Source organism: Ricinus communis, chromosome 7 (genome assembly GCF_019578655.1).
Source record: "Ricinus communis isolate WT05 ecotype wild-type chromosome 7, ASM1957865v1, whole genome shotgun sequence".
In the NCBI taxonomy this organism is placed as follows: domain Eukaryota; kingdom Viridiplantae; phylum Streptophyta; class Magnoliopsida; order Malpighiales; family Euphorbiaceae; genus Ricinus; species Ricinus communis.
Window position 1 is genome coordinate 866,602 of NC_063262.1, and position 22,798 is coordinate 889,399.

The 22,798-nt window shown below is 37.1% G+C and overlaps 5 protein-coding genes across 5 annotated transcripts; 4 read left to right on the forward strand and 1 right to left on the reverse strand.

Moving 5' to 3' along the window:
- Nucleotides 1–635: 635 nt before the first annotated feature.
- On the forward strand, nt 636–3,178 carry LOC8262097 (ethylene-responsive transcription factor ERF054). Its single transcript, XM_002517903.4, has one exon. It carries the CDS (start codon nt 1,192–1,194, stop codon nt 2,470–2,472), a length of 1,281 nt encoding a protein of 426 aa, XP_002517949.1. The 5' UTR covers nt 636–1,191; the 3' UTR covers nt 2,473–3,178.
- A 3,423-nt stretch (nt 3,179–6,601) lies between these two features.
- On the forward strand, nt 6,602–9,062 carry LOC8262096 (protochlorophyllide reductase). Its single transcript, XM_002517902.4, has 5 exons — nt 6,602–6,818; nt 6,916–7,020; nt 7,417–7,951; nt 8,209–8,567; nt 8,689–9,062. The coding sequence occupies exons 1-5, from the start codon at nt 6,765–6,767 to the stop codon at nt 8,842–8,844; spliced, it is 1,209 nt and encodes a 402-aa protein (XP_002517948.1). The 5' UTR covers nt 6,602–6,764; the 3' UTR covers nt 8,845–9,062.
- A 1,380-nt stretch (nt 9,063–10,442) lies between these two features.
- On the reverse strand, nt 10,443–13,911 carry LOC8262095 (protein STABILIZED1). Its single transcript, XM_002517901.4, has one exon. It carries the CDS (start codon nt 13,728–13,730, stop codon nt 10,635–10,637), a length of 3,096 nt encoding a protein of 1,031 aa, XP_002517947.1. The 5' UTR covers nt 13,731–13,911; the 3' UTR covers nt 10,443–10,634.
- A 2,033-nt stretch (nt 13,912–15,944) lies between these two features.
- LOC8262094 (probable polyol transporter 4) lies at nt 15,945–18,826 on the forward strand. The gene is made up of 2 exons (XM_002517900.4): nt 15,945–16,433; nt 17,071–18,826. The coding sequence occupies exons 1-2, from the start codon at nt 16,220–16,222 to the stop codon at nt 18,432–18,434; spliced, it is 1,578 nt and encodes a 525-aa protein (XP_002517946.1). The 5' UTR covers nt 15,945–16,219; the 3' UTR covers nt 18,435–18,826.
- Nucleotides 18,827–20,451: 1,625 nt separating this feature from the next.
- Nucleotides 20,452–22,672, forward strand: LOC8262092 (epoxide hydrolase A). Its single transcript, XM_002517898.4, has 5 exons — nt 20,452–20,767; nt 20,854–21,068; nt 21,498–21,668; nt 21,804–22,039; nt 22,246–22,672. The coding sequence occupies exons 1-5, from the start codon at nt 20,698–20,700 to the stop codon at nt 22,493–22,495; spliced, it is 942 nt and encodes a 313-aa protein (XP_002517944.1). The 5' UTR covers nt 20,452–20,697; the 3' UTR covers nt 22,496–22,672.
- Nucleotides 22,673–22,798: the final 126 nt, after the last annotated feature.

The window sequence follows — 22,798 nt, forward strand, 5'->3', positions numbered from 1 at the left end:
TTCGATATGGAACCTAGTACCAACCCAATAGATACCATACCACATACCTCTTCTTACCATAGGCTTAAACAAGAAATGCCAACATTTAGCATATATATATATATATATGTATAACATGCCATTTCATTTGTATGGACGCATGAAACAGTTTTTAACTGTATTATTTCTTTCTTGTCTCTCTGTTTCAACTGTTTCGGCATCATCTTTTTAGTTTTTCATTAGATATAGCTCAATCTCAAAAGCATTTATGATGAATGGAAATCAAATACAGGACCTGACGATTAAGCCAAAACTTCATTAGCTTTTGAATGTAAAGCAATAGTAAGATATTGCTTAATTAAGATTTTAAATTTGAACTTTAATTGGCGCTGGATTACTGAATAAGAGAAGAAATTGGAGGGAAAGAAGACAAGGTAGGAAATATCTAGGGAGATGAAGAATACAAAGGTGGAAAGTTATATAATGTTGTTGGGTTATAATATCTAATAAAATAGTTGGAGAGAAGGGAAATTGGAGTGGAAGCAACGAAATTAGAAAGACAACAAAGCCGTGTGGGACCAAAATTAAGCCAACCAACCACAACACTTAAACAAATTCTCTACTCTCTCTCTCTCTCTTCACAAAAGGAGAGGAAAGAAAAAAAAGTCTTTGAAATCTTTTTCTCGTTTCTCGTTGCTTGTTACTTATAAACCCACCTGCTCTGCTTTCTTTCCCTTCTCACAAGAATTCTGAACTCTTTCTTTCTTCCCTGTTTACTCTTTATTCACTTACAGTTTCATTTTTCAGAACCTGACATTTTATTGAACTTCTTTTAACTCTCTTTTGCCTGCTCGCTCTCTCTCTCTCTCTCTCTCTCTCACTTTGTCTTATTAAAAATATTGATTGGCATAAAACAAATTTTGAGATGGGTTGCTCAAGATTCGACACTTATGGCATCCGATTCTGTTTTTACTTCAATCGGATTAGCTATTAAATTTTTCCATTCCATATTCTGTCTTGTTAATTCTTTCTTTTTTAGCATCTTTTGACTCGATTGGGATCTGGGTGTTTCTTCTTTTTCATTTTTTTGATACATTTGATTGGATTCCAATCTTTACTTCAATTTCCATTTGCTTGGTGACCCATCTCTTCAAAAATTCTCTTGTTATTTGCTTTATAAATTGTATTGAGAGAGCGAGCAGGTAGTTAAAAATGGCAGCAGCAGCTAAAAATAACAGAGGAAAATCCAAGCAAGGTGCTGTTGATACGAGCCAAGAGTGGGAGCTTGAAAAGGGGAAAAGGGAAACTAATCTTAGCATTCATGAGAGGCAACAGCAATGGAAGCCAGTTTTTGGTGAAGCTTCCATGGCAGCGGACAATAGGCCTCTCAAGAAGATTCGTAGCCCTGAACGCCAAGACCCAATTCATGTCTCTTCATCTTTAGCTCATCGATCCACACCTTTCTCTGTTCCTTCCACTGTTTCTTCCATTTCTACACTTCCTTTAAATCCACCTTCTTCGTCTGGTTCAAGACTTTCATTTCCTTTTGCTTTTGAAGGACAATTGCCTCATCAATTTACAACAAACACTTGTTTACCTTATTTCCGTCATCCGCTTCATAATCAGCAGCAACAGCAAATGATTTCTTTTGCACAAAACCAACAACTTGCCATGCCTTCTGATTCTTCTCCATCAGCATTGACATATCAACAACAGCAACAGTTGTATCAGTATTGGAGTGATGCATTAAACTTAAGTCCAAGAGGAAGAATGATGATGATGAATAGACTGGGAGCTGATGGTAGGCCTTTGTTTAGCCAACCCATTCAGCCTATAAACACTACGAAACTTTATAGGGGAGTGAGGCAAAGGCATTGGGGAAAATGGGTAGCTGAGATTCGTCTCCCTCGCAATAGGACTCGCCTTTGGTTAGGTACATTTGATACAGCTGAAGATGCTGCTATGGCCTATGATCGCGAGGCTTTTAGGTTGAGAGGAGAGAATGCTCGGCTAAATTTTCCTGAACTTTTTCTTAATAAAGAGAAAACAAATCCTACGTCTCCGCAGACTCGAGAAAACCCTGACTTGCAGGCTTCAGGTACGCAAAGTATGCCCCCACCACCACCTCCACCCCAACAGTCTCAAGGAGACAATCCTGATAATGATTCAGGAATGGGTTCAAGTGGGGCTACTGTGAGTGATGAGGTTCAGCCTGTAGTAGAAGGGTCAGATACTGGAAGAGGAGAAGGCGTTTCAGGGTCTCAGGAATTGGTATGGGGAGATATGATGACAGAAGCTTGGTTCAATTCAATATCAGCAGGATGGGGGCCAGGAAGTCCTGTATGGGATGATTTGGACACTAATAATAATCTTTTATTGCAATCACATGATCTTCCTTTTGGCAGTCCAAATCATGAACAACAAGAACAACATGACAACATGGGTTCAGCTTCCTCTTCTTCCTCTTCTTCTTTTCCAAAGTCTTTCTTCTAGAAGGATCAAGATTAATAGGTGTTCTCTCTGTCTCTTCTTAATCTTCTTTCACCGGTTGCAGATTTTTTAGAAAACCAACCTGTGATTTTAACACTACTACCTATAAGCAGAATTTTATCTTCATCCCATCTCTTCTCACTGGTTGCAGATTTTTCATAAACAACCTGTGACTCCACTGGAGCTTTATTACTTGCTCGTACATCAGGAAATCCAGAGCTTCAGAACCCACCTTTTTTTTCCTTCTTTCTTTTAAACTGCTTTCATTGAAAAAGCTTGAAATTTGGCATTTCAAGTTTCTTTTTCCTTTTTTACCCTTTAAAAGGCTGCATATTTATCAGGCCTTGACACTCTTGCTCCATATATTATAGGTCATGCATTTTTCATTTATAGCGATTGTTACTTTTCTTGGCTGTTTTTGTTATGTTAGAGATGTAGCAATAGCAACTAGCAGTAGCAGTAAGAAATTTAGTGGAGGACCAGCATAGTAGGAGACAGTTTTGTGATCTCCCTCTAAAATTGGTCGGTCTCTTCTATCCATCACAAGCTTTGTTTTTCTGCTTGGAGAATAGAATTACATCAAAAAGTTTGTAACTTCTGTTGTTTTGTACATTTGTGGAGTTTGTAATGATCTTTAACCTTTGTAATGTTATGTCTCCCTTTTCATCAACAGTAGCAGTAATGTAATATATCAGCAATATTTGCAGCACCATCATTGTTATGTTCCTTTCTTGTTATACACTTCAACTTTTCTGCAAGTACTCTATTTCTTCAGTTATTATTTTTCTTGAAAGTATGTAAGCTTGAAAGTGATGCAATCATGCTTTGTCTAAGATGAATTTACACTTCTAATCAACTTGTTTTAGATCAATGATAGCAGCTAATTTGGCCTGCAAGGTTTCTTCCAACTAAATAAATGTCCAAAAACAATAATTTTGCTAGAGCCTTCATCCAAATTCTTCCCTTGCAGCTCAAGAATTAAAGATCTCATGTCCGTCAATCTGTTACAATTTTAAAGTAAGAGCTTTTAAGACAGGCTGCTAATGTGAGCTCACAGAATTACTTTTATGAATCAAGTGTATGAACAATCCATGATACTCCCATGTATTAACAATTTCATAATGGAATTTTGGAAAATTAACATTGTATCAACTATTCTGAAATTAGGGAAGGAGGAGGGTGGCTCCTGAATGATTAAAGTAATCAAGCAAAAGAATGTACCCACAGCATGATGATTGGATCCCTAGAATTTACAGAAACATAGTGGGATTCAAAGCAGAATGACAATAAGCATATTCTGCACCAACATGATACCAATACAAGTAGCATATAATAATCACAAATTCATTCTGAAGAATCTTCAATTATAGGAATGCGATAAAGAGAATAAAAAGGTAAAATTAGAATCACTTTCTAATTTCGTTGCACAACTATAACTCGTCTCAGAATATCATATCCCATCCGACCGATCCATGAAATATTTTATCAAAAAATTTCATTTCCTTAATCAAACACCTTTCCTCATTAATATTAATTATGGAATTAATCACTAGTTTTGTGATGAGGTTATTAACTAAATGATAATGAAATTGTGGTGGTGGAGGGGCCTGCACCAGCCGTCCCATGAGATCACTTATAAATATCTTATTTGCGACGGCACGATAACGATGAAATAGAGATTAGAAAATTAATTATAATTTTCAAAAAATGATATAAATAGTTAATTCAGATATTTTGTTTTTGTTTTTTTTTTTTAAAAGAATTATTAATGTGGAATGCATGACGGGAATAACTCATCATTCTTTTATAGAATTCTACAATAATACTCTATATAGAGATAAGTGATAAAAAAAAAAAATCTCAATTTGGGCCAGTTAATAAACTGTTTGTTGTAATAAGTTATAAATTTTCTTAATTATTGCATTGTTTTGCCTCTTCAATCTTATTTATATAATATGATAAGACATTTACGTATTTTATATTTGAGTTTTATAATTTCACCAAAAAAATTAAGTATTAAGTTTAAACAAAAATCTTAATAGTCAAACCTTCATTAAATTATAACTTCCTTATATTCATAAATTTTATTTAGTCCCAAATGTATAGTTATATAAATATTTTACTGTATCTAACTGAAGATTTTTTAATTTTTATAAATGTAAAAAATATTAATAAGACCAGTTTGGGGCCATCGCTTTAAAAGTATTAAATAAATGATTGAGTTAGGAAGCGAAAATATCTAAGGAAGTTGGAGAGGTATGCAGGGATAGATTAATAAGAAAAAAGTAGGTGTTCCTTTCTTTAAACCAAATCCTGTAATTTTCTATGTCAAGGGTGTGGCTGCTATCAATTTTCTTTTGCATCAATAAACAATGACTTTATCTTGTTTGGACATGGAAGCCTTTCTCCATTAATATATTCATAAGAGTAAAGACAATTCTGGATATGGTACGAGAGCATGAATATGACTTATGGTTTTATATTTATGTATGTTTTTGTGTATTTTTAGACTTCAATTTCAGCAGCTTCCCAAAATGCTGGGAAATAAATCTTAAGAGCAAATTGTATGAACTAAACTCAGGCTCGAAAATAGTAATTATTAGTCAACATCTCATTTAAATGGTTTCTTGTATATGCAATTGATTATTTTCTTTTTATTTTATTTTATTTTGACTAACATAATTTTTCTTTTTTCCATCATTCATTAGGGCCCTTTTCTTTTTCTATACCATATACTATATAATTCTCTTTCTAGGTTTGTTAATTTTATTGCTTCTTTTTTTTTCAATTTGGTATTGTTTTAACATAATCTTATAAGATAAAAAATAACTCAAAACTTATTTCATTAATTCTTTGTTGTGATTAACATTTTGAATGTTTACTTGTCCTATATATGAAATTGAAGCCTGATAATTGATCAAAATATTGAGAAAGAAATTAAAAAAATTGTAAGAAAATTAGAAAAATAAATTCAATTTTCAATCCTAGCTTGTGGTCCAACAGATCCCACCTATTCCAACCTGCTAAGAAGAAAGAAGGAAAAGAATATCCTACTATTAGGTCATCCTAAATAGAACCGGCATACCTGTAGATAGAAGAAATTAGATTCACTTATTAGCAGTTTAGGTGCCGGTGGTTATCTAGTTTATTTTTGTGGTCAATTGAAAATGGAGAGGGCGGGCGAGCAACGGTAGCTATTTCTGTTGAATATGACTATACAGGTTCTTTTCTGCTGCAAGTGACCAAAGTGAGGCTCTAGGCATTTCCGGGGAAATTAGGAAACCGTTCTGCTTAAGATTTGAATTCAAGACTTTGAGCCATTCGGTGAAAGCCATCTCGTTGGACTACCACCATTAGTGATTGTGGTTATCTAATTTATATAGTTTTGTTTCTTTTAGTTTGCACAGTGAGAGGTTAGATTTCAAGTAAAGGATTGAATATCTCTCTGAAGTTATAGTTCGAAATTAAATAAATTTATTTTTAATTATTTTAATAAATAAGTTCAAAATTTCTATTTATATTTTAAAAAGAATATAAGCATATCTACTATTTATTTGAATTAATTAAATAAAATAAAATAAAATTCAAACAAATATTAATTCTTAATATTGAAAACTAAATTTTTGTATTTTTATATATTAAAATTTAAAATTAATAATTGTTGTCTCTAGTTTACTACTATCGTTGACTTTTTCAAACCAGCATCAACGTTGCCATCAATTTTAATCAAAATTTAAATTTATTTAATTTTTAAATAGAAATTATAGATGAGATAATTGAAATTGAACTAATTTAGTCCCGAAGTACAAATTCAAGGGTATTTGATCCTTTGTGCTTTAGATTTCCTTCTTTCTTTGTTTCTTTTAAAGTTTTCTAGGATTTCTTCTTTGGAGGCCAATAGATAATGAATCTAGCTAGGCTTGGTGCTTCTTTCTTTAAAGAAGCACCAATGAAAAGCCCAACCCACATTGGTTATAGAAGAATCTGGATGGCAAATATGCATATGGTCCACAAACCGCATTGCGTTTCCAGGTGGAGCTGTCCTATATCATAAAGAATCTGAAGCAGAAGATGGGATTGGATAACAGAAGACCACTTGTCATATCTTGTCAGCATGAATACATAACTTCTCTTATCTCTCCCATTGCATGTAGTATCCAAAGTGAACTTACAAAGTCTTTCAGTTTCTTTTTTCAGAGAACCTCTATAATTAGTGAACTCGCAACTCCTTGCTCTTTCTTTTACTTTATTTTTTACTTCAAGAGAAGCACAGCTAATTGACTTAAGGTTGCCTCATGGCTCTAAAAGCACCCTCTACACTTCCTTCTTCTATCTCCATCTGCAAAGAGGTCAGTGCTTAATGGACAGCAAGCTTGTGTTTCTCGGATATTTCTGTCTGATTCTTGTATATCAATCTGATTCTGTTCAAATGTGTGTTGTTGTCAGGGCAAGTCCAATGTTTCTCTTAAGGAGGCAGGTTTCTTTGGAGTTTCAGTTTCACTTCCAAACCACCTCAAGGCTGAGTGCAATTATTCTCTAGTAAGGAGCAAGGTGAGTCTTCACTCTTCCAAATTACAGATATAAGAATTGCTTGAATGTTAGTCAAGGAGACTGACCAACATCAAAGAGTAAAAGGGTGTTTAGTGGAATCAACAATCAGAAAAAGAATTGAAGTTGTTCTTTGAAATTCCCATTAATAATTGAATTTCCAGAGGGTGTCCAAGCAGGATATGACCTTTGAAGATTGAAGAGTCAAGAATCTATAGTCAGGCCCAATTTTCCTTCTGTTAATAGACTAGAAATCAGATGCTATGTTAATAGAACTTCAGCTCACCCAATTACTGGTTGAATTAACAAAATTTGCAAAATTCCAATACCTCGATCAATGTACGCATAGGATGTGCACTGCATTCATATGATAAAGTCACTTGGGTTACTTGCAAGCAGGAACTCAAGAAAAGGGCAACACCCACAGGAACAATCAGAGCACAGACAGCTACAACAACTCCAGCAATTGATGAGGCGGCCCCAGTAGCAAAGAAAACATTGAGAAAGGGCAATGTGATAGTCACTGGAGCTTCCTCCGGTTTGGGTCTGGCCACAGCGAAGGCTTTAGCAGAGACAGGGGAGTGGAACGTAATCATGGCCTGTAGGAACTTTCTTAAGGCTGAGAGGGCAGCTAAATCAGTTGGCATTCCTAAAGAGAACTACACTGTTATGCATCTTGACCTTGCCTCCCTTGATAGCGTTAGACAGTTTGCAGGTAACTTTCGCCAGTCAGGAATGCCACTCGATGTGCTGGTGTGCAATGCTGCTGTCTACTTCCCCATTGCCAAGGAGCCTACTTTCACTGCTGAAGGATTTGAACTCAGTGTTGGGACTAATCATCTTGGTCACTTCCTACTTGCACGGCTGCTGCTTGATGATTTGAAACAATCAGACTACCCGTCCAAGCGGCTCATCATCGTTGGCTCCATAACAGGTAAGACTTACCCCTACCAAGAGAATCTTTTGGGGGTAAAAATATTTCTGGTGAAAGGGAGCATTTACAGATTGAAAGGAAAACACAATAAAACTATGCTGCTTAAGATTAGGAACTGATAGCAGCACCTCATAATGACATCAGAGATTAATTGATAATACTTGGAAATCCTCAAGGACTAACCTTGATGATTCCAAGAAACACAAGAAAGAATATCAGTACTCTGATTGTGCTTTTTCGCCCATGTAAAATTGCAGGAAACACCAACACATTGGCTGGAAATGTGCCTCCAAAGGCTAATCTTGGAGATCTGAGAGGTCTTGTCGGTGGCTTAAATGGGCTGAACAGCTCGCCGATGATAGATGGTGGAGAATTTGATGGTGCCAAAGCCTACAAAGACAGTAAAGTCTGCAACATGCTCACGATGCAAGAATTTCACAGGCGGTACCATGAGGAGACAGGAGTGGCCTTTGCTTCTCTCTACCCTGGTTGTATTGCAGAAACTGGGTTGTTCAGAGAGCACATTCCCTTGTTCAGGCTTCTATTCCCACCATTCCAAAAGTACATTACAAAAGGATATGTTTCAGAAGAAGTAGCTGGGAAAAGACTAGCGCAGGTCTGTTTATAAAAACCATTTGAACTAGCATGTAGAAACAGCCATGGATTATGTTGTGTTTTTGCATGCTTGTATCATTCTGTATCAAGTACGAAGCTAAACCTTGATCTTTGTGCCTCAGGTTGTGAGTGATCCAAGCCTTGGGAAATCAGGTGTTTACTGGAGCTGGAATCAGTACTCATCTTCATTTGAAAACCAGCTATCAGAAGAAGCCAGTGATACAGAGAAGGCTAAAAAGCTATGGGAGATAAGTGAGAAGCTAGTAGGGTTGGCATAACTGAGCACTGCAAAATAATTAGGCAGTGCAGAATGCACTGAGAGGTACTATGAACATCTGGTCCAGAATGGGTTTTCGCTAGCATGTTTCCTGTTCAAGTAAATGCAGATATTCTTTGTGAATGAGAATGAGATGATAAAATACATGGATATCTACACTAAAATGGTCTGCATGTAAAATTTACGCTTCATTTAGTTGCAAATTCCATGTTTCCTGAATTGAGGGTCCTAATAATTTGCCCAGTCAGTTTGAACAAATATTACATACACGACAATATAATGCATGTATCAGTTCATTAAAAAACAAACGAAAAGCGTAAGGCTCAGACTGCAAATGCAAATTCCCAGGGGCTAAATCTAAGAGGTACTTTGGTTATTAAGGATGCCAAATTTTAGACAGCTTTCCTAGCATAAATGCCAAGTTCACTTTTGCTATGGTATCTAAAAGGAGTAACTAAATGCGCAAACATACATGCTGTAGTCGTATAGTGTCGGCCAGGAAAGCAATAGCACTGCTGCTGTTGATTATAGTGAGACAGTGACGGACCCAGAAAATGAAGTTAGGAAGGACAAAATGAAAAAGAAGCTGTATAATATATTATCTTTCTTAAAATAAAGTAAAAGAGTGAAATGACAATAACTACAAAGTGGTGCGGCAATAAATTCGAATTTGGAGCAGTAGTAATATAAGAAACCTACATTTATAGATCAAAAAATTGATAAATACTATTGCTAATGGGGGGCAGTAGTGAGATACATAGAGATGCTAGCAAAAGAGCTAGTGAAGTGGCCAGGGAGCAGAATTAATTGTCCTCCCGCGGGAGATGAAATTAAGGGAAATAGTGATGCATCGTTTAAACAAGGACGAGACTATTGCTTTCATTTGTAGAAGGGTCAAGGGTGTACGGTAGAGGGGGTTCACGCGGCAGAGATGGCAGAAGCCATGGTTCTAAGGGAAGCAACAATCTATGTTGAAAACCAAGTCATAATTAAGGCCTATTTTTGAGACTGATTCTTCTGTGGCGGCAAGTTGCGGTAAAATCCACGAAGAGGTAGATGGATGAGACACATTTGAATAGTGTATGCCAAGATTTTTGGAGAACCGCCAATAAGGTGGCTTAGCAAAAAAAAAATCATATCTGCGTAATCATCCTGGCAGGTAGAGCTATCCCCACCCTTGAAATAGCTGGCTTATAGGCTTCTGATGCATCTCTCTCTCTGATTGAGTAACAAATAGCCTTTCATTATTTGTTTCACCACAGAAGATTCATGATGAAAGGGGTTCACCGTCTTGAAGACTTTCAAGACATGCAAAGCAAGCTCTGTCCTTCCCAATCTTCCCCCAAAACTTGACAACTTCATTCAGGCTGGTTCAGAACATTGATACGTAAAACGACATCCAAAAATATGCAGCTGCATGATCTTATGAAGAAAGATTTGACACTCGAAATAAAAATCCAGCATCCGTATCCAGGACATTGCTTGCAATGAACAGGAGAGACCAATACAATAATTAACCATAACCCAATACAGCATGTAGTTGAATGATCTTATGAAGAGGATGGTTGATGCATTAAATAAAATCAATTCTAGCACAAATACCAAATAGTCTCATCACCACGACTCTAAAATTAGTCAATCAAGCCAATACTACATCCGATTTAGAAAAGCTCGTAATGAAGTATATGTGCCAACAAAAATCTCTAGTGGCATTTCCAATGCTAAAACATTAATAATCTACAAGGCAGGAAAACAAAGACAAAAAGCCTTAAACTACAAGCTTACAAGTAACTAGTGTTTATTATTTTCAGCAGCATTCTCTTCCTTTCCGAGAACAATTACCACTTTCTTTAGGATGGCTTCAGTTTGCTGGTGAGCATTCTCCACAGCCTTTGAAATCGCTTGCCATTTTTCACCATGCTTCGGTTCTGCAGCAATACACCTCTTCAAAACATCCCTCTGGTTTTCCTCAGTCCCATGCTGAAGTTCAAATTTGTAATACAACGCCCAGAAATCTCCAATATCTGGAGCAAGAGTGACTGCCCTGTTCAGCCAGGTTCTAGCTTTATCAACCTTCCTGTCATGCCAGAACAGCTTGGCCACAGCAGCAATAACATGAGGATCATGATCACATTTCTTAAGGGCATCCATACTCTTGGTTTTGCGCTGAGGACGAGGAACCATCTCAATTGATGCTGCCCACAATATGCCGCTGTTCGGACACTCCTGCAAGGCCTTTGCCATCAGTATATCAGATTCCTTCTTATTACCATGCCTTGATTCAGCACGGACGGCAGCAAGCCAGAGTTCAGGGTTTTGAGGATTCTTCTTCCTTGCCATGGTGAGCACCGCACGAGCTTTACTCAGCCCATTCATTTTCTCTTCAAGATTGGCAAGAGAAAGCCAAAGGGGTATACAGCTTGGGCAGTGCTTCAAACCTGACTCATAAACTTCCTTAGCTTTATCCAAGTGAAAAATCCGTTCCTCAAGCTGCCCAAGCATCAACCACAACTTGAAGAACGAAGGGAAGCGCTTCAGTCCTTCATCCAGCAACCTCCTCTCCTCCTCTGTATTGCCCAATTCTCTCTCGACAATGGCAGACTTCATCCAGACTCTTTCTGTACCACCTCTTTCTCTTGCCTTAGCAAGCAGCATTCTAGCTCTTTCAGGCTCATGATTCTCAAATTCAAGCTTAAATGCTGCAAGCCAAATCTCCTCCGAATTTGGTATAGCAGCATAGGCTTCTTGAAGAATAGCCCTTGCAGCAGGCACATCACCTGCAAGCCACTTCTCTTTAGCACCCATAAGCCATAAAACCTCAGCTTGGGGCCTGTATGTAACTGCTTTTCGCAGCAAAGCATCAAGAGACTCCCTAGTCCCATGACTCTTCTCAAGCTGTGCCGCCTTAAGCCAAATACTTTTCTTAGTCAAAAACACAGTCAGAGCATGAGCATAAATAGCTCTAGCAGTCTCAATAGAACCCCTCTTCTTACACTCCTCTGCATCTGCCACCCATGTTCTCTTCCTATCCTCTTCCTCCACTCCAATCCCAATTGTATTCTTAATAATTGCTTGACAAGTCACCACAGAACCTGCCCTTTCTGCTGCCTCAGCCTCTTTCATCCATGCCTCTCTATCAATCACCAACCCTTCTCTCTGCAAAGCCCTGATACCTCTCTCGATAATCTTTCCCACCGTTGATGTGTTACCATTTGCCTCTTCCAACTTGGCAGCAGTAATCCATATGGCTGGCTCCTTAGGCAACTTTTCCCTGGCCCTGTTCAACACCTTCTTTGCACTATCATATGTCTCTAATCTTGCCAATGCCAACCACAATTCAACATGCAAAGGACAGCATTCTACTGCTCTATGAAGTAATGTTCTAGCATCCTCCTCGTTGGCCAACTCCACAACAGCTTTCCATAACCTAACTGAATCAGGAATATGCTCTAAGCCCTTCCTCAAAACCCTACTTTTATTCACATCATCATGTTCCAATTTCGCAGCCTGTAACCACAACTTAACAGAATTTGGTATACACTTCACTCCCTTAGCAATAACTGCTTTGGCTTCATCAGGACTAGCCAGCCTACATGCCTCTATCCAAACATCCTCATTTTTAGGACACTCCTCGCACCCCCTTTGTATCAATTGCCTAGCTGCCTGAATCTTGCCAGCAACCTCTTCCAACCTTGCAGCAGCAATCCAACCAGGAGGGTGTTTTGGATTAGTCTGAGTAACACTCTTCAACAACAACCTTGCCTTCTTAATATCTGAAATCTCAGCATCACTAGTAATCTTCATACTCTTCAAATCAGTCAAATAACCTTTAGGATCAACCACAGTCAACCCAGAAACCGAATCCGATAACCTATCCAATTTCAAAGACAACACAGTCCCCCTTCCTTCACCAACAGCAGTAAGGTCAGTAACAGGAGTCTGCGACCAAGGCGTCTCAGCCCCACCAGCAGCTCTACTTTTAGGGTCCAGTGCAGTAACATGTTCCTGTTCTTGCCTAGCTTTTTCAAGAAGCGTATCAGGTACAGGCACAAAGCTCTCGAATCTTTTCTTTTTATTTCTCAAAGAATAATCACCAATATCAGGTATGCTCTCCCACTCTTCAGCTGATAATGTATGCAACTTCCTCTTCAAATCAGCAAATTGCTCTGTAATTTTCGGATTTGAAGCCCTATACTTTTCAATCTCTTCCTTCAATCTAGCCTCTCTTCTATCCTTTCTTCTAGAATCCATTCTCTTGTCAATTGCTTCCCAAACAGCATCAGCTTCTTTGTCATCCTCATCATACTCAGCAGAAGCAAACAAACCCACATCGTTCCCTTCAAATTCATCAAATTTTTGATTCTCATCATAACCCTTTTCATCCCCGTCATCCTCATCATCCTCCTCACCACCTTTCCCCCTACCACGACCCATCCCCGCCCCGGCGGCACCACCAGCAGCTCCAATAGCAACCGCAGAACGGTCAGGAAGGTCAGGAGCAGCTCTAGCAGGACCGATGTCAGACCGGGTAGTGAACCCAGTTGCTCCACGACCCAAACCCGCAACATAGTTAGGTGGGGGCTTAGAATTAAGGAAATCAAGACGGGGTTTTGGCGGCGCTGGAGTTTGGGTACCGCCGTGAAAGGGGATATAAAGGGTTAAAGTAGAGAAATTGGTGATACCCAGATGAGAAAGTGGACAAGATTCAAATATATTTGCATATTTGGAGCTAGAATAAACATTAAAGGATGGATTTAAAAAGAATTGGTCAGAAATTGGGATCTGGGTTTGGGACTGAATGTGTTGTTTGAGGAGAGAGAGAGTGGTAGTATTGGGGTTAAGATTGAGAGATAGAGTTTTGTTGTTTGGTGATTTTACAAAAACCATTGTTATTGGAATTGGCTGCGAAGAGAAAAGGGCTTTCTTTTTTCTGGGTTTAGTAATGTCGAACGGAGGTCACTCCGTTTTCTGATTAAATTTGGCAGAGAGAATGGCGGCGGCTTCACTGTGGCGGTGATTTTGGCTGTGTATGCTCTGGGCTGGGCTGGGCTTGTTTCTACAGAAGAATACCTTAAATAATATATAATTTTTTTGTTTAAATCGTTTGTCTTCAATAAGAGCAAAAGCATATATATAAATCAGCTTTTAGAAAAAAGAAAAGCAAGAATCTTTGATGTGATCATGTTCATGTGAATGAAGAGGTGTCTATTATAGAGAGGAATTAGTTTTAGACCACTGAGATGTTAGTCTAATTGTTAAAACCATTTTTATTTATTCATTCCATTAATTTCATATTTTATTTTGTTATATATGATGTTTAAACATTTGACTTATATGATATTTATTGTTATGAATTAAGGATCAGTAATTATTGAAAATTCAGAGTGTGTTTAAACTAAGAGAACAATTGGAATCGAGGGAAAAAAGAATTACCAAAAACACACCTCCTAGAACATCCCCAAACTATTAGAGCTGTCGGTGCAGTATAACTGAAATCTAATGAATTTAATTTCTTTTTCTTTTTTAAATAACTTTACATAAAACATTAAAAAAAAATTGTCTTGAGGCTTAAAAGAAAGGAAAAGGGATAAAGTGCTCAAGTAAGATAGATGGTAATGTAGTTAACTTAAAAATCTAGGAAGAACGTGCATTTTAGCCCCTAATATTTAAGTTGATGAGCCAATTGGCCTCTAATTTTTTTTTAAACAAATAATAATAAAAATTATATTTTTATATTATTTTGACATCTCCTTGAATAAAGAATTTAATTCCATTAACTACAAATGACGTGACAATTTTTTTGACTTTTTATTAGAGGTAGAATCCACCACTACAACTGCCACATCAATCAAACGTTCATTCTTCTTTCTTCCTCTCCCTCTCTCTTTTTACAATACCAACACTAGTTAATTGATTATAATCACAGGTTGCTCCAAGAATAAATCCAACCCCTAAAACCAAATTAAGAATGTAATAATTCTTAAAACTAATTTGATTTAAAAATTTAGGTATATTTACATTTTATGATAATTAGTGTTTTCTTACCTTATTTTATTTTAAAAAATCGTGTTTCTAACGTTACTTGAAATGTCCTAATACTAGACACAATACAACCACCTCTTCCTTACTATTTGGTTGATGTGGCACTTGCTGTAGCATCCACTTCTAATAAAAAGTTAAAGAAATTGCCACCTCATTTTCAATTAATAGGAGTTTATTTCTCAATCTAATAAGGTGTTAAAATGACTAAAATAAATAAATTTTCTTGGTATGTACTTTAAAAAATAAGATTATGGGCCAATTCTCTCTCTGCCTTAAACGCTAGGGGCTAAAATGCACATTTTCCAAAAAAATCTATGTATGAAACTAGCCGGGTAGCATGTAAGGCAAAAAACGGTGGCCTTACTAATTATTATTATTATTATTAAACCAAATCCTCATTCAATTGCACTGCTAATTCCCAAGAATTGCTAATATTTGAGGCCAGAAGTTTTTGTTTTAATTTATTTAATCGGAATCCTCCTTTCCACAGTAAAATTAAACTTTTCTTTATAAATAGCTCTCATAATATAATAGTGATATGGATTGGAAAAATGCTCCTCATAAGTATGAAAAGAATTATTAGACTAAACGTAATTCGTCCAAAATGTTTATCCTTAGTTAAATAAAAAAATTAATATTTTAAAATATTCGTTAGATAAGTTTAATCTACCATATAAATATTTATTAGATGTAATATTTATATGAATTAAATTATTTATTATCACTAATCACCTATAATTATAAATCTATTAATACAGATCTCATATCTAATAAGTATTTAATATCACATAGTAATTTATAATTAATTTTCTTAAAGAAAACTAAATTTTACCTAACAATTCTCATCTTTTTGTCATTACCATTCTGGTTACAATTAATATTTTGATGATAATAACAACCTACCATTCTTTGAATCCTCTATACTTTTGCTTACAAAATAGAACAGACTAAACTTTTTTTAAAAAAGAAAAATTCTATTTTAACATACCTGTAATGAAACTGTGCTATTACCTTGAAAGCGCCAATAGATGTTGATTTTTTAAGCAGGAAGTCAAATCATCGTGATGCTTACCATTTCTAATTCAGACATATTACCTCAGCACAAGTAGTCCTCTGCCTGCTTGTCAAGAAAAAAAATACCCCACTTGTTTAAAAGACTTTGTCTTTTTGAGTCTCTCTTCTTATTCTCTTTCTTAAGTTTCAGATCTAAAAACACCCAATTCCATCTTTGTTTCAGTCTGACAATTTTTCTTCCCAGTTAAAACTCACCATAAATACTTGTGGATTTTGTCTTCTTTTTGTGTGTTTTGATTCATTAAAGGGAAAGCAGAGATATGGGGTTGGTGGGTGTCCAAGAAAATGGGAACGGACAAGTGGATGTGTCTTTGGGAGGGAAGAATAAATATAAGAGAATGAACTCTGAGTTTACAGAGGATTTTGATGATGCTTCACATCATCATCATCAACGAGATAGAAGTAGAAGTACTAGAAGATACGTTCTTGCTTGTGCTATTTTTGCCTCCCTAAATTCTGTTCTTCTTGGCTATGGTAAAAGTTCCCCTTCTTTCATTAAAAAAAGGTTTTCCTTTCAAGAAGTAATTATGGTTATTGCATTGCTATTGTTGCTAGTGTCTTAATACTTTGTTGTTAGTTTTTTTTTTTTTTTGGTTTGGAATTCACAAAAGTTTTTATCTTTGGTATTGTAGGTTTAGAATGTTTTCCCAGTAGCCAAAATGTCTGACTTAACAATTTAACATTAAAAATTTGAACAATGTAATGTTGTTTCTGAGTTCTATTAAGGTATCTGGATTAATAGCCTGCGCCACTTAATCTTTCATTATGAAAATGTAAAACTAAATTGGTTGGATCTGTTTTTTGGCAAGAGGACGTTAATGCTTGTCTCTTTATGGCCATGGTGGTTGGGAGCCTTCTGATTCTTCTCACCTCCAAACTTAGAGGAAAGAGAGAGGGAGGAAACATGGGAGGGAGCGTATCTGATTCTTTTTATCTACGATAATTACATCAGTCTTTTCTTTCAGCTATGTTTTTGTTTTACTTTAAAGCTATCTTGAAAGTTGCAACAAGCTTCAAGGGCAATTAAATTAGTTTGATTTTGGTTTCTTGTCTTTTCCCGCTTGAGACACTTGTTGTATTTATTAACAGAAAAAGAAAATTGTAATCGCAGATGTTGGTGTGATGAGTGGAGCAATCATATTCATCCAAGAAGATCTCAAGATAACCGAGGTACAGGAAGAAGTTCTTGTTGGATGTTTGAGCATTGTATCACTTTTTGGTAGTTTAGCTGGTGGAAGAACATCGGATGTTATTGGTAGAAAATGGACAATGGGCTTAGCTGCGGTTGTTTTTCAAAGTGGTGCAGCTGTAATGACATTTGCTCCTTCCTTCCAAATCCTGATGATAGGAAGATTTTTGGCTGGGGTTGGAATAGGCTTTGGAGTCATGATTGCTCCTATCTATATTGCAGAGATATCGCCAGCCGTTTCTAGAGGCTCTCTCACCTCCTTCCCAGAGATTTTCATAAATCTTGGAATTCTACTTGGTTATGTTTCGAATTATGCATTTTCAAATCTTTCTGTGCACACAGGCTGGCGGGTAATGCTTGCTGTTGGAATCTTGCCTTCAATCTTCATTGCATTTGCACTTTTCATCATCCCTGAGTCACCAAGGTGGTTGGTCATGCAAAACCGAATTGAAGAAGCAAGATTAGTGCTGTTAAAAACAAATGACAATGAGAGGGAGGTGGAGGAAAGACTTGAGGAAATTCAAAAAGCTGCTGGAAATGCTAATGAAGATAAGTATGAAGAGAAAGCTGTGTGGCGGGAAATGTTAACTCCTTCTCCTGCACTTCGCCGTATGCTGATCGTTGGTTTTGGGATTCAGTGTTTCCAACAGATCACTGGAATAGATGCAACTGTCTATTACAGTCCTGAAATCCTTCAAGAAGCTGGGATTAAGGATAAAACAAAGCTTCTTGCAGCAACAGTTGCTGTGGGCATTTCGAAGACCGCTTTTATATTGGTTGCTATATTTCTGATTGACAAGCTTGGAAGAAAGCCCTTGCTCTATCTAAGCACAATTGGAATGACTATATGTTTGTTCAGCTTGGGTGCTACACTCACATTTCTTGGAAAAGGACAGGTCGGAATTGGGCTATCAATTTTGTTTGTTTGTGCAAATGTAGCTTTCTTCTCTGTGGGAATTGGCCCTATTTGTTGGGTTTTGACGTCTGAGATCTTCCCTCTAAGGTTGCGTGCTCAAGCAGCTGCGCTTGGTGCAGTGGGTAATAGGTTGTGCAGTGGCTTGGTTGCAATGTCTTTCCTATCTGTTTCTGGTGCAATTTCTGTGGGTGGAACTTTCTTCATCTTCTCAGCAATTTCAGCACTTTCTGTGGTCTTTGTCCATACACTTGTCCCAGAGACAAGAGGAAAGTCGCTAGAACAGATTGAGATGCTGTTTCAGAATCAACACGAATGGCAAGGAAGTGAAGTGGAGCTTGGAGATGTTGAGCATCTTGTGCAGAAAGAATGATCTGCCTTGATTGAAAAAGGCTAATTAAACGAGCCGCATCCTCCAACTTTTGCCACTTTTGGATGCCAATGCATTGTTTGATAAGTAGTACCTATTGTATGCAACCAGAAGTATCTATGAGTTGGGAGCCAGAGGGACTGGCAGCACGAATTATACAAATCTCAGTTGCTGCTTTTGATTTCCAGGTCATATGCATGCCTGAAAGTCGTTTGATCTGTACATGTATTCTTATAGGTCAATTTCATTTGAGTTCCATGAGAAATTATCTTTGTAAGGGAATATCTAGAACGAAATATTGGACACGACCATTTATTGTACTAATACCCTAATGTTAAGTAAATCTCATTACTCCGAGAATAGAAAGCTGAAACAAATTTGTGCAGCAGAAATTATCACCATTTGGAAATTATTTCAAAGCTAGGTTTGAGTTTGCTTTGGATAGTTTGAACCATATCTTGCTTAGTTTTTCTTGAATGGACATGGGAATAACTTGAATTACTTTTCTGCTAGGTCTAAATGTGCTGACTACAGAATTTTACTTGAGGACGTGATGAATCATAGCTTCTTTACCCTTATTTTATTTTGTTTTAATGTTGAATCCCAAAAGCCTCCCTTTATGTATAGAAATAGCTTGTAAGAGAACAATATAAATAAAAAAAAGAAGCTAAAGATAAGATCTCAGCCATGAAAAGAAAAAAATTAGCTTGTCTATAGTTCTGCGGCTCACGAGGTGGCATGTGATGGAAATTTCAGCGTTACCAGCGGACTAACCATTTGTTTGCGAAGGCAGAAGATGAAAAAGCAACTATAAACAAAGATTTGTTTTCTCATTCTCCAGTTATAAGTGATATAGCCCTTTTTCTTCTAGTGGCCCTCCTTATATAATTATGCACATAATGGCTTTGCTTCAGGGTAGGGATTTGCATGCCATGAACTAGTTCAAATGGCTCCACAATCTCAGCTGCAGACTGCATGCTATATGTGACAGGGTGGCAGGTGTACAGTTCTCATTCTCATCAGTTCATTTCTTCTTATTTGAATTATTACAGGGACACAAATACGATCTTAGGTCATTCATTGGGTTAGTTGAACAAAGGGAACTTAGCTGAAGTGGTTTGGACAGAGAGTTTAGGTTTTAACAATGCTAAGTATTCATGTTAATTTCTATATTATTCAAACCTCTCCATTCTCCAATCTTCTATCCAATTCTAGGAGCCAGGGAGAGCTGAAGCAGAGGTGGGCTGGTTAGCTGTCAAGGCAGTGATAAGAAACATTTACATTCTCTTCTCTGGAGCTGAGCTAGCAATATCTAGAGATGATCAATAGATCATGGACTTATTGGACCCTTGTACTCTTCTACCACCATGGTTCTCGCAGTTTATGCATCTTTGTAAGAAAAGTCAGGATTCTGCTTTGCCTTACAAGTTCAATACAAGAACCCTCTAATCTAACTTGCTAGAGTCATATACTTTTTTCTTTCCAGTTTCAATTATTGAACCCTAATTGCTATAATCTCCCAAGAAACATAAGATTCATTAGGAATCCTTAAACTGTCTGGTAGTCTTGTCCAGGAGTCTAGCAATAGATTGTGAAATAAGTGATCCAAAAGCAGCATGTCCAGCAATGCTGATCATGGATGAGAAGGGCTACGTCTCAAAGCTGCCACCAGGCATGGAGGACGACTACATAAGGAGTGAACAAGTTAGCTTTTTGTGCCTGATTTAGAGATTGTCACCATTTTGGAGATGGAAAACTTCACAGCAAGTGAATGACATCCTCATCATCAAGGCATTCAGTTCAGTAATTACATTGTTTTTCATGTTTGCTAAGCTACGGAGAGACTATCTATTATGTTTGTAGGATTATTTTATTTCTTTTCCGGTTTTATCATCTATATATGCTTATTTTATTATGTGCACATTTCCCCATTTTGTCATCTGTGGCAAACAGAATCATCACGGATCTGTTTTTAATTTTAATATTGTCTTTTAGGCATTTCATCTTTGGCTTGCCGAACGTATGGACCCATATGATAACTTTTTCAAATCTGAATCTTTAGCCATTGGCATTTGTCATTTGTGGCCACAGGCATGGTGACATATACAATGCAAATGTCAATATCATGAAGCCTATTTATCTGACAAAATATTCAAAGCGACCAGTTACCTTGTGTCTCGACTTTCAATTGATATTTTTTCTGAAGGTCACTCATCTCTAGTTCTTGGTAAGTTACTGCTTTCTCACCCTCAAACTTAAACCAGCCATGGAACAGATCAAGCACAACCATGTAGAAGTAAGAGGACTGAAACTACATGTAGCAGAAATTGGCACTGGTATTTATTTCCTTTCATCTCTGTTCTTTATTCTGAGTGGCCATGTTTGTATAATTTTCGATTAAAAGTGGAGTTCTTTTCTGCAGGTAGTAAGGTGGTTTTGTTCCTACATGGATTCCCAGAGATCTGGTATACATGGAGACACCAAATGATTGCTGTTGCAAGTTCTGGGTATAGAGCAATAGCTATTGATTTCAGAGGCTATGGACTATCTGAACAGCCACCTGAGCCAGAGAAAGGGAGCTTCTTGGACCTCGTTGATGATATTGTTGCTCTTCTTGACACTCTCGGCATCGATAAGGTTAGCGGCTAGTCCAAAAAATGCTTTCTTTTGATTGGGCTTTTTCTTTTCCGCTTCAGAATAATCTATGGAAAACCTGAACTGATTTCATTGAAATTAGTTGACCAGAACTGTCAATCAAAACAACATGTAATAAAAGAAAATTAAGAAGGAATCTTTCTAGTTGGGTATGTTATAGAATCATGATAATACAAGAAAGTCCAGGAAAAAGAAAATGTAGTAAGTTTAAATTTCAGTTATATGTTACCCACTAACCGTATCAATGCTAATGGTAATACCACAATTCAGTAGTTGATTTGATATATTGCGCAGGCAGTCAGAATTCAGACCCCTACTTTACAATGATAAGTCTAACTGATGACATGTGCTGTACGTAAGCACCCGTGAATCTAGTGTTTTCCAATTGACAAACTGAACTTTTGGTAGCAGGTTTTTCTAGTTGGGAAGGATTTTGGAGCATTACCTGTAAGTCTAATAGCTTCCCTGCACCCCGAAAGGTTGTCTGGGTTCGCAACCCTGGGCGTTCCTTTCTTGTTACCAGGTGCTAATGCTGTCCAGAATCATCTCATGCCAAAAGGCTTCTACATAACAAGGTGGCAGGTATAATCTGTCTTCCTTCTGCTATTTATCATTATTGGTGATGGTTTTGCCAATTCTCATCCCATTAACTTCAATCATATTGAGAATTAAATGCAGAATTCCTTAAATAATGCCTGAAATTGTAACTAATCCCAGGAGCCAGGGAGAGCTGAAGCAGATTTTGGCAGGCTAGATGTCAAGACAGTGATAAGAAATGTCTACATTCTCTTCTCTGGGATTGAGCCACCAGCAGCAAGAGATGACCAAGAAATCATGGACTTGGTTGATCCTTCTACTCCTCTACCACCATGGTTCTCAGAAGAAGATCTTGCAGTTTATGCATCTCTTTATGAGAAATCAGGATTTCGATTTGCATTACGGGTTCCATACAGGTAACTGCATGAACTCTCCAAGTCTGATCACTTAAGAAAATAACTAAACATCAAACGCACGGTCACATCTATGATTACTAAGTGCTAACTGAATCAAACCAATTTAGAGCCAGTTTGGCACTGCTTATTCCCACCTGTTTCTGTTTTTCTCCCAAGAAAACGATATCCACTGGAGTCATCAAACTTTAACTGGTTTATACTTGCAGGACTTTGAAAATAGATTGTGGAATAACAGATCCAAAAATCACATGTCCAGCTTTGTTAATCATGGGAGAGAAGGATTATGTGCTAAATTTCGCAGGCATGGAAGATTACATAAGAAGTGGAAAAGTGAAACATTTTGTACCTAATTTGGACATCATCTTCATGAAAGAAGGGAGCCATTTTGTTCATGAACAACTTCCACAGCAAGTGAATGAGCTTCTCATCAACTTCCTTAACAAACATAGTAATTAAAGAGGATGCACCATGAGCACCTCAAATGTGATGTAGCTTCCATTTAAGTAAGAAATTAAGTGCTGCTCGTGTTGGCAAGAGGCTGGCAGACTAATGCCGTGTGATCCTAAAATAAGGCTTTTATATTTTTTCATCTTGTCATATTTACTGCATAATATCATGGTTCTGTTTTCACTCTTTTCCTTCTTTTTACATCATAACTGGAATACATCCTATAAAGTCTTTGCTCAATTTAGCCACAGCAAGAGGTACACGAGTAGGTAGTAGCCGGCAGGAGGAAGAATAGGATCAACATATTAAATT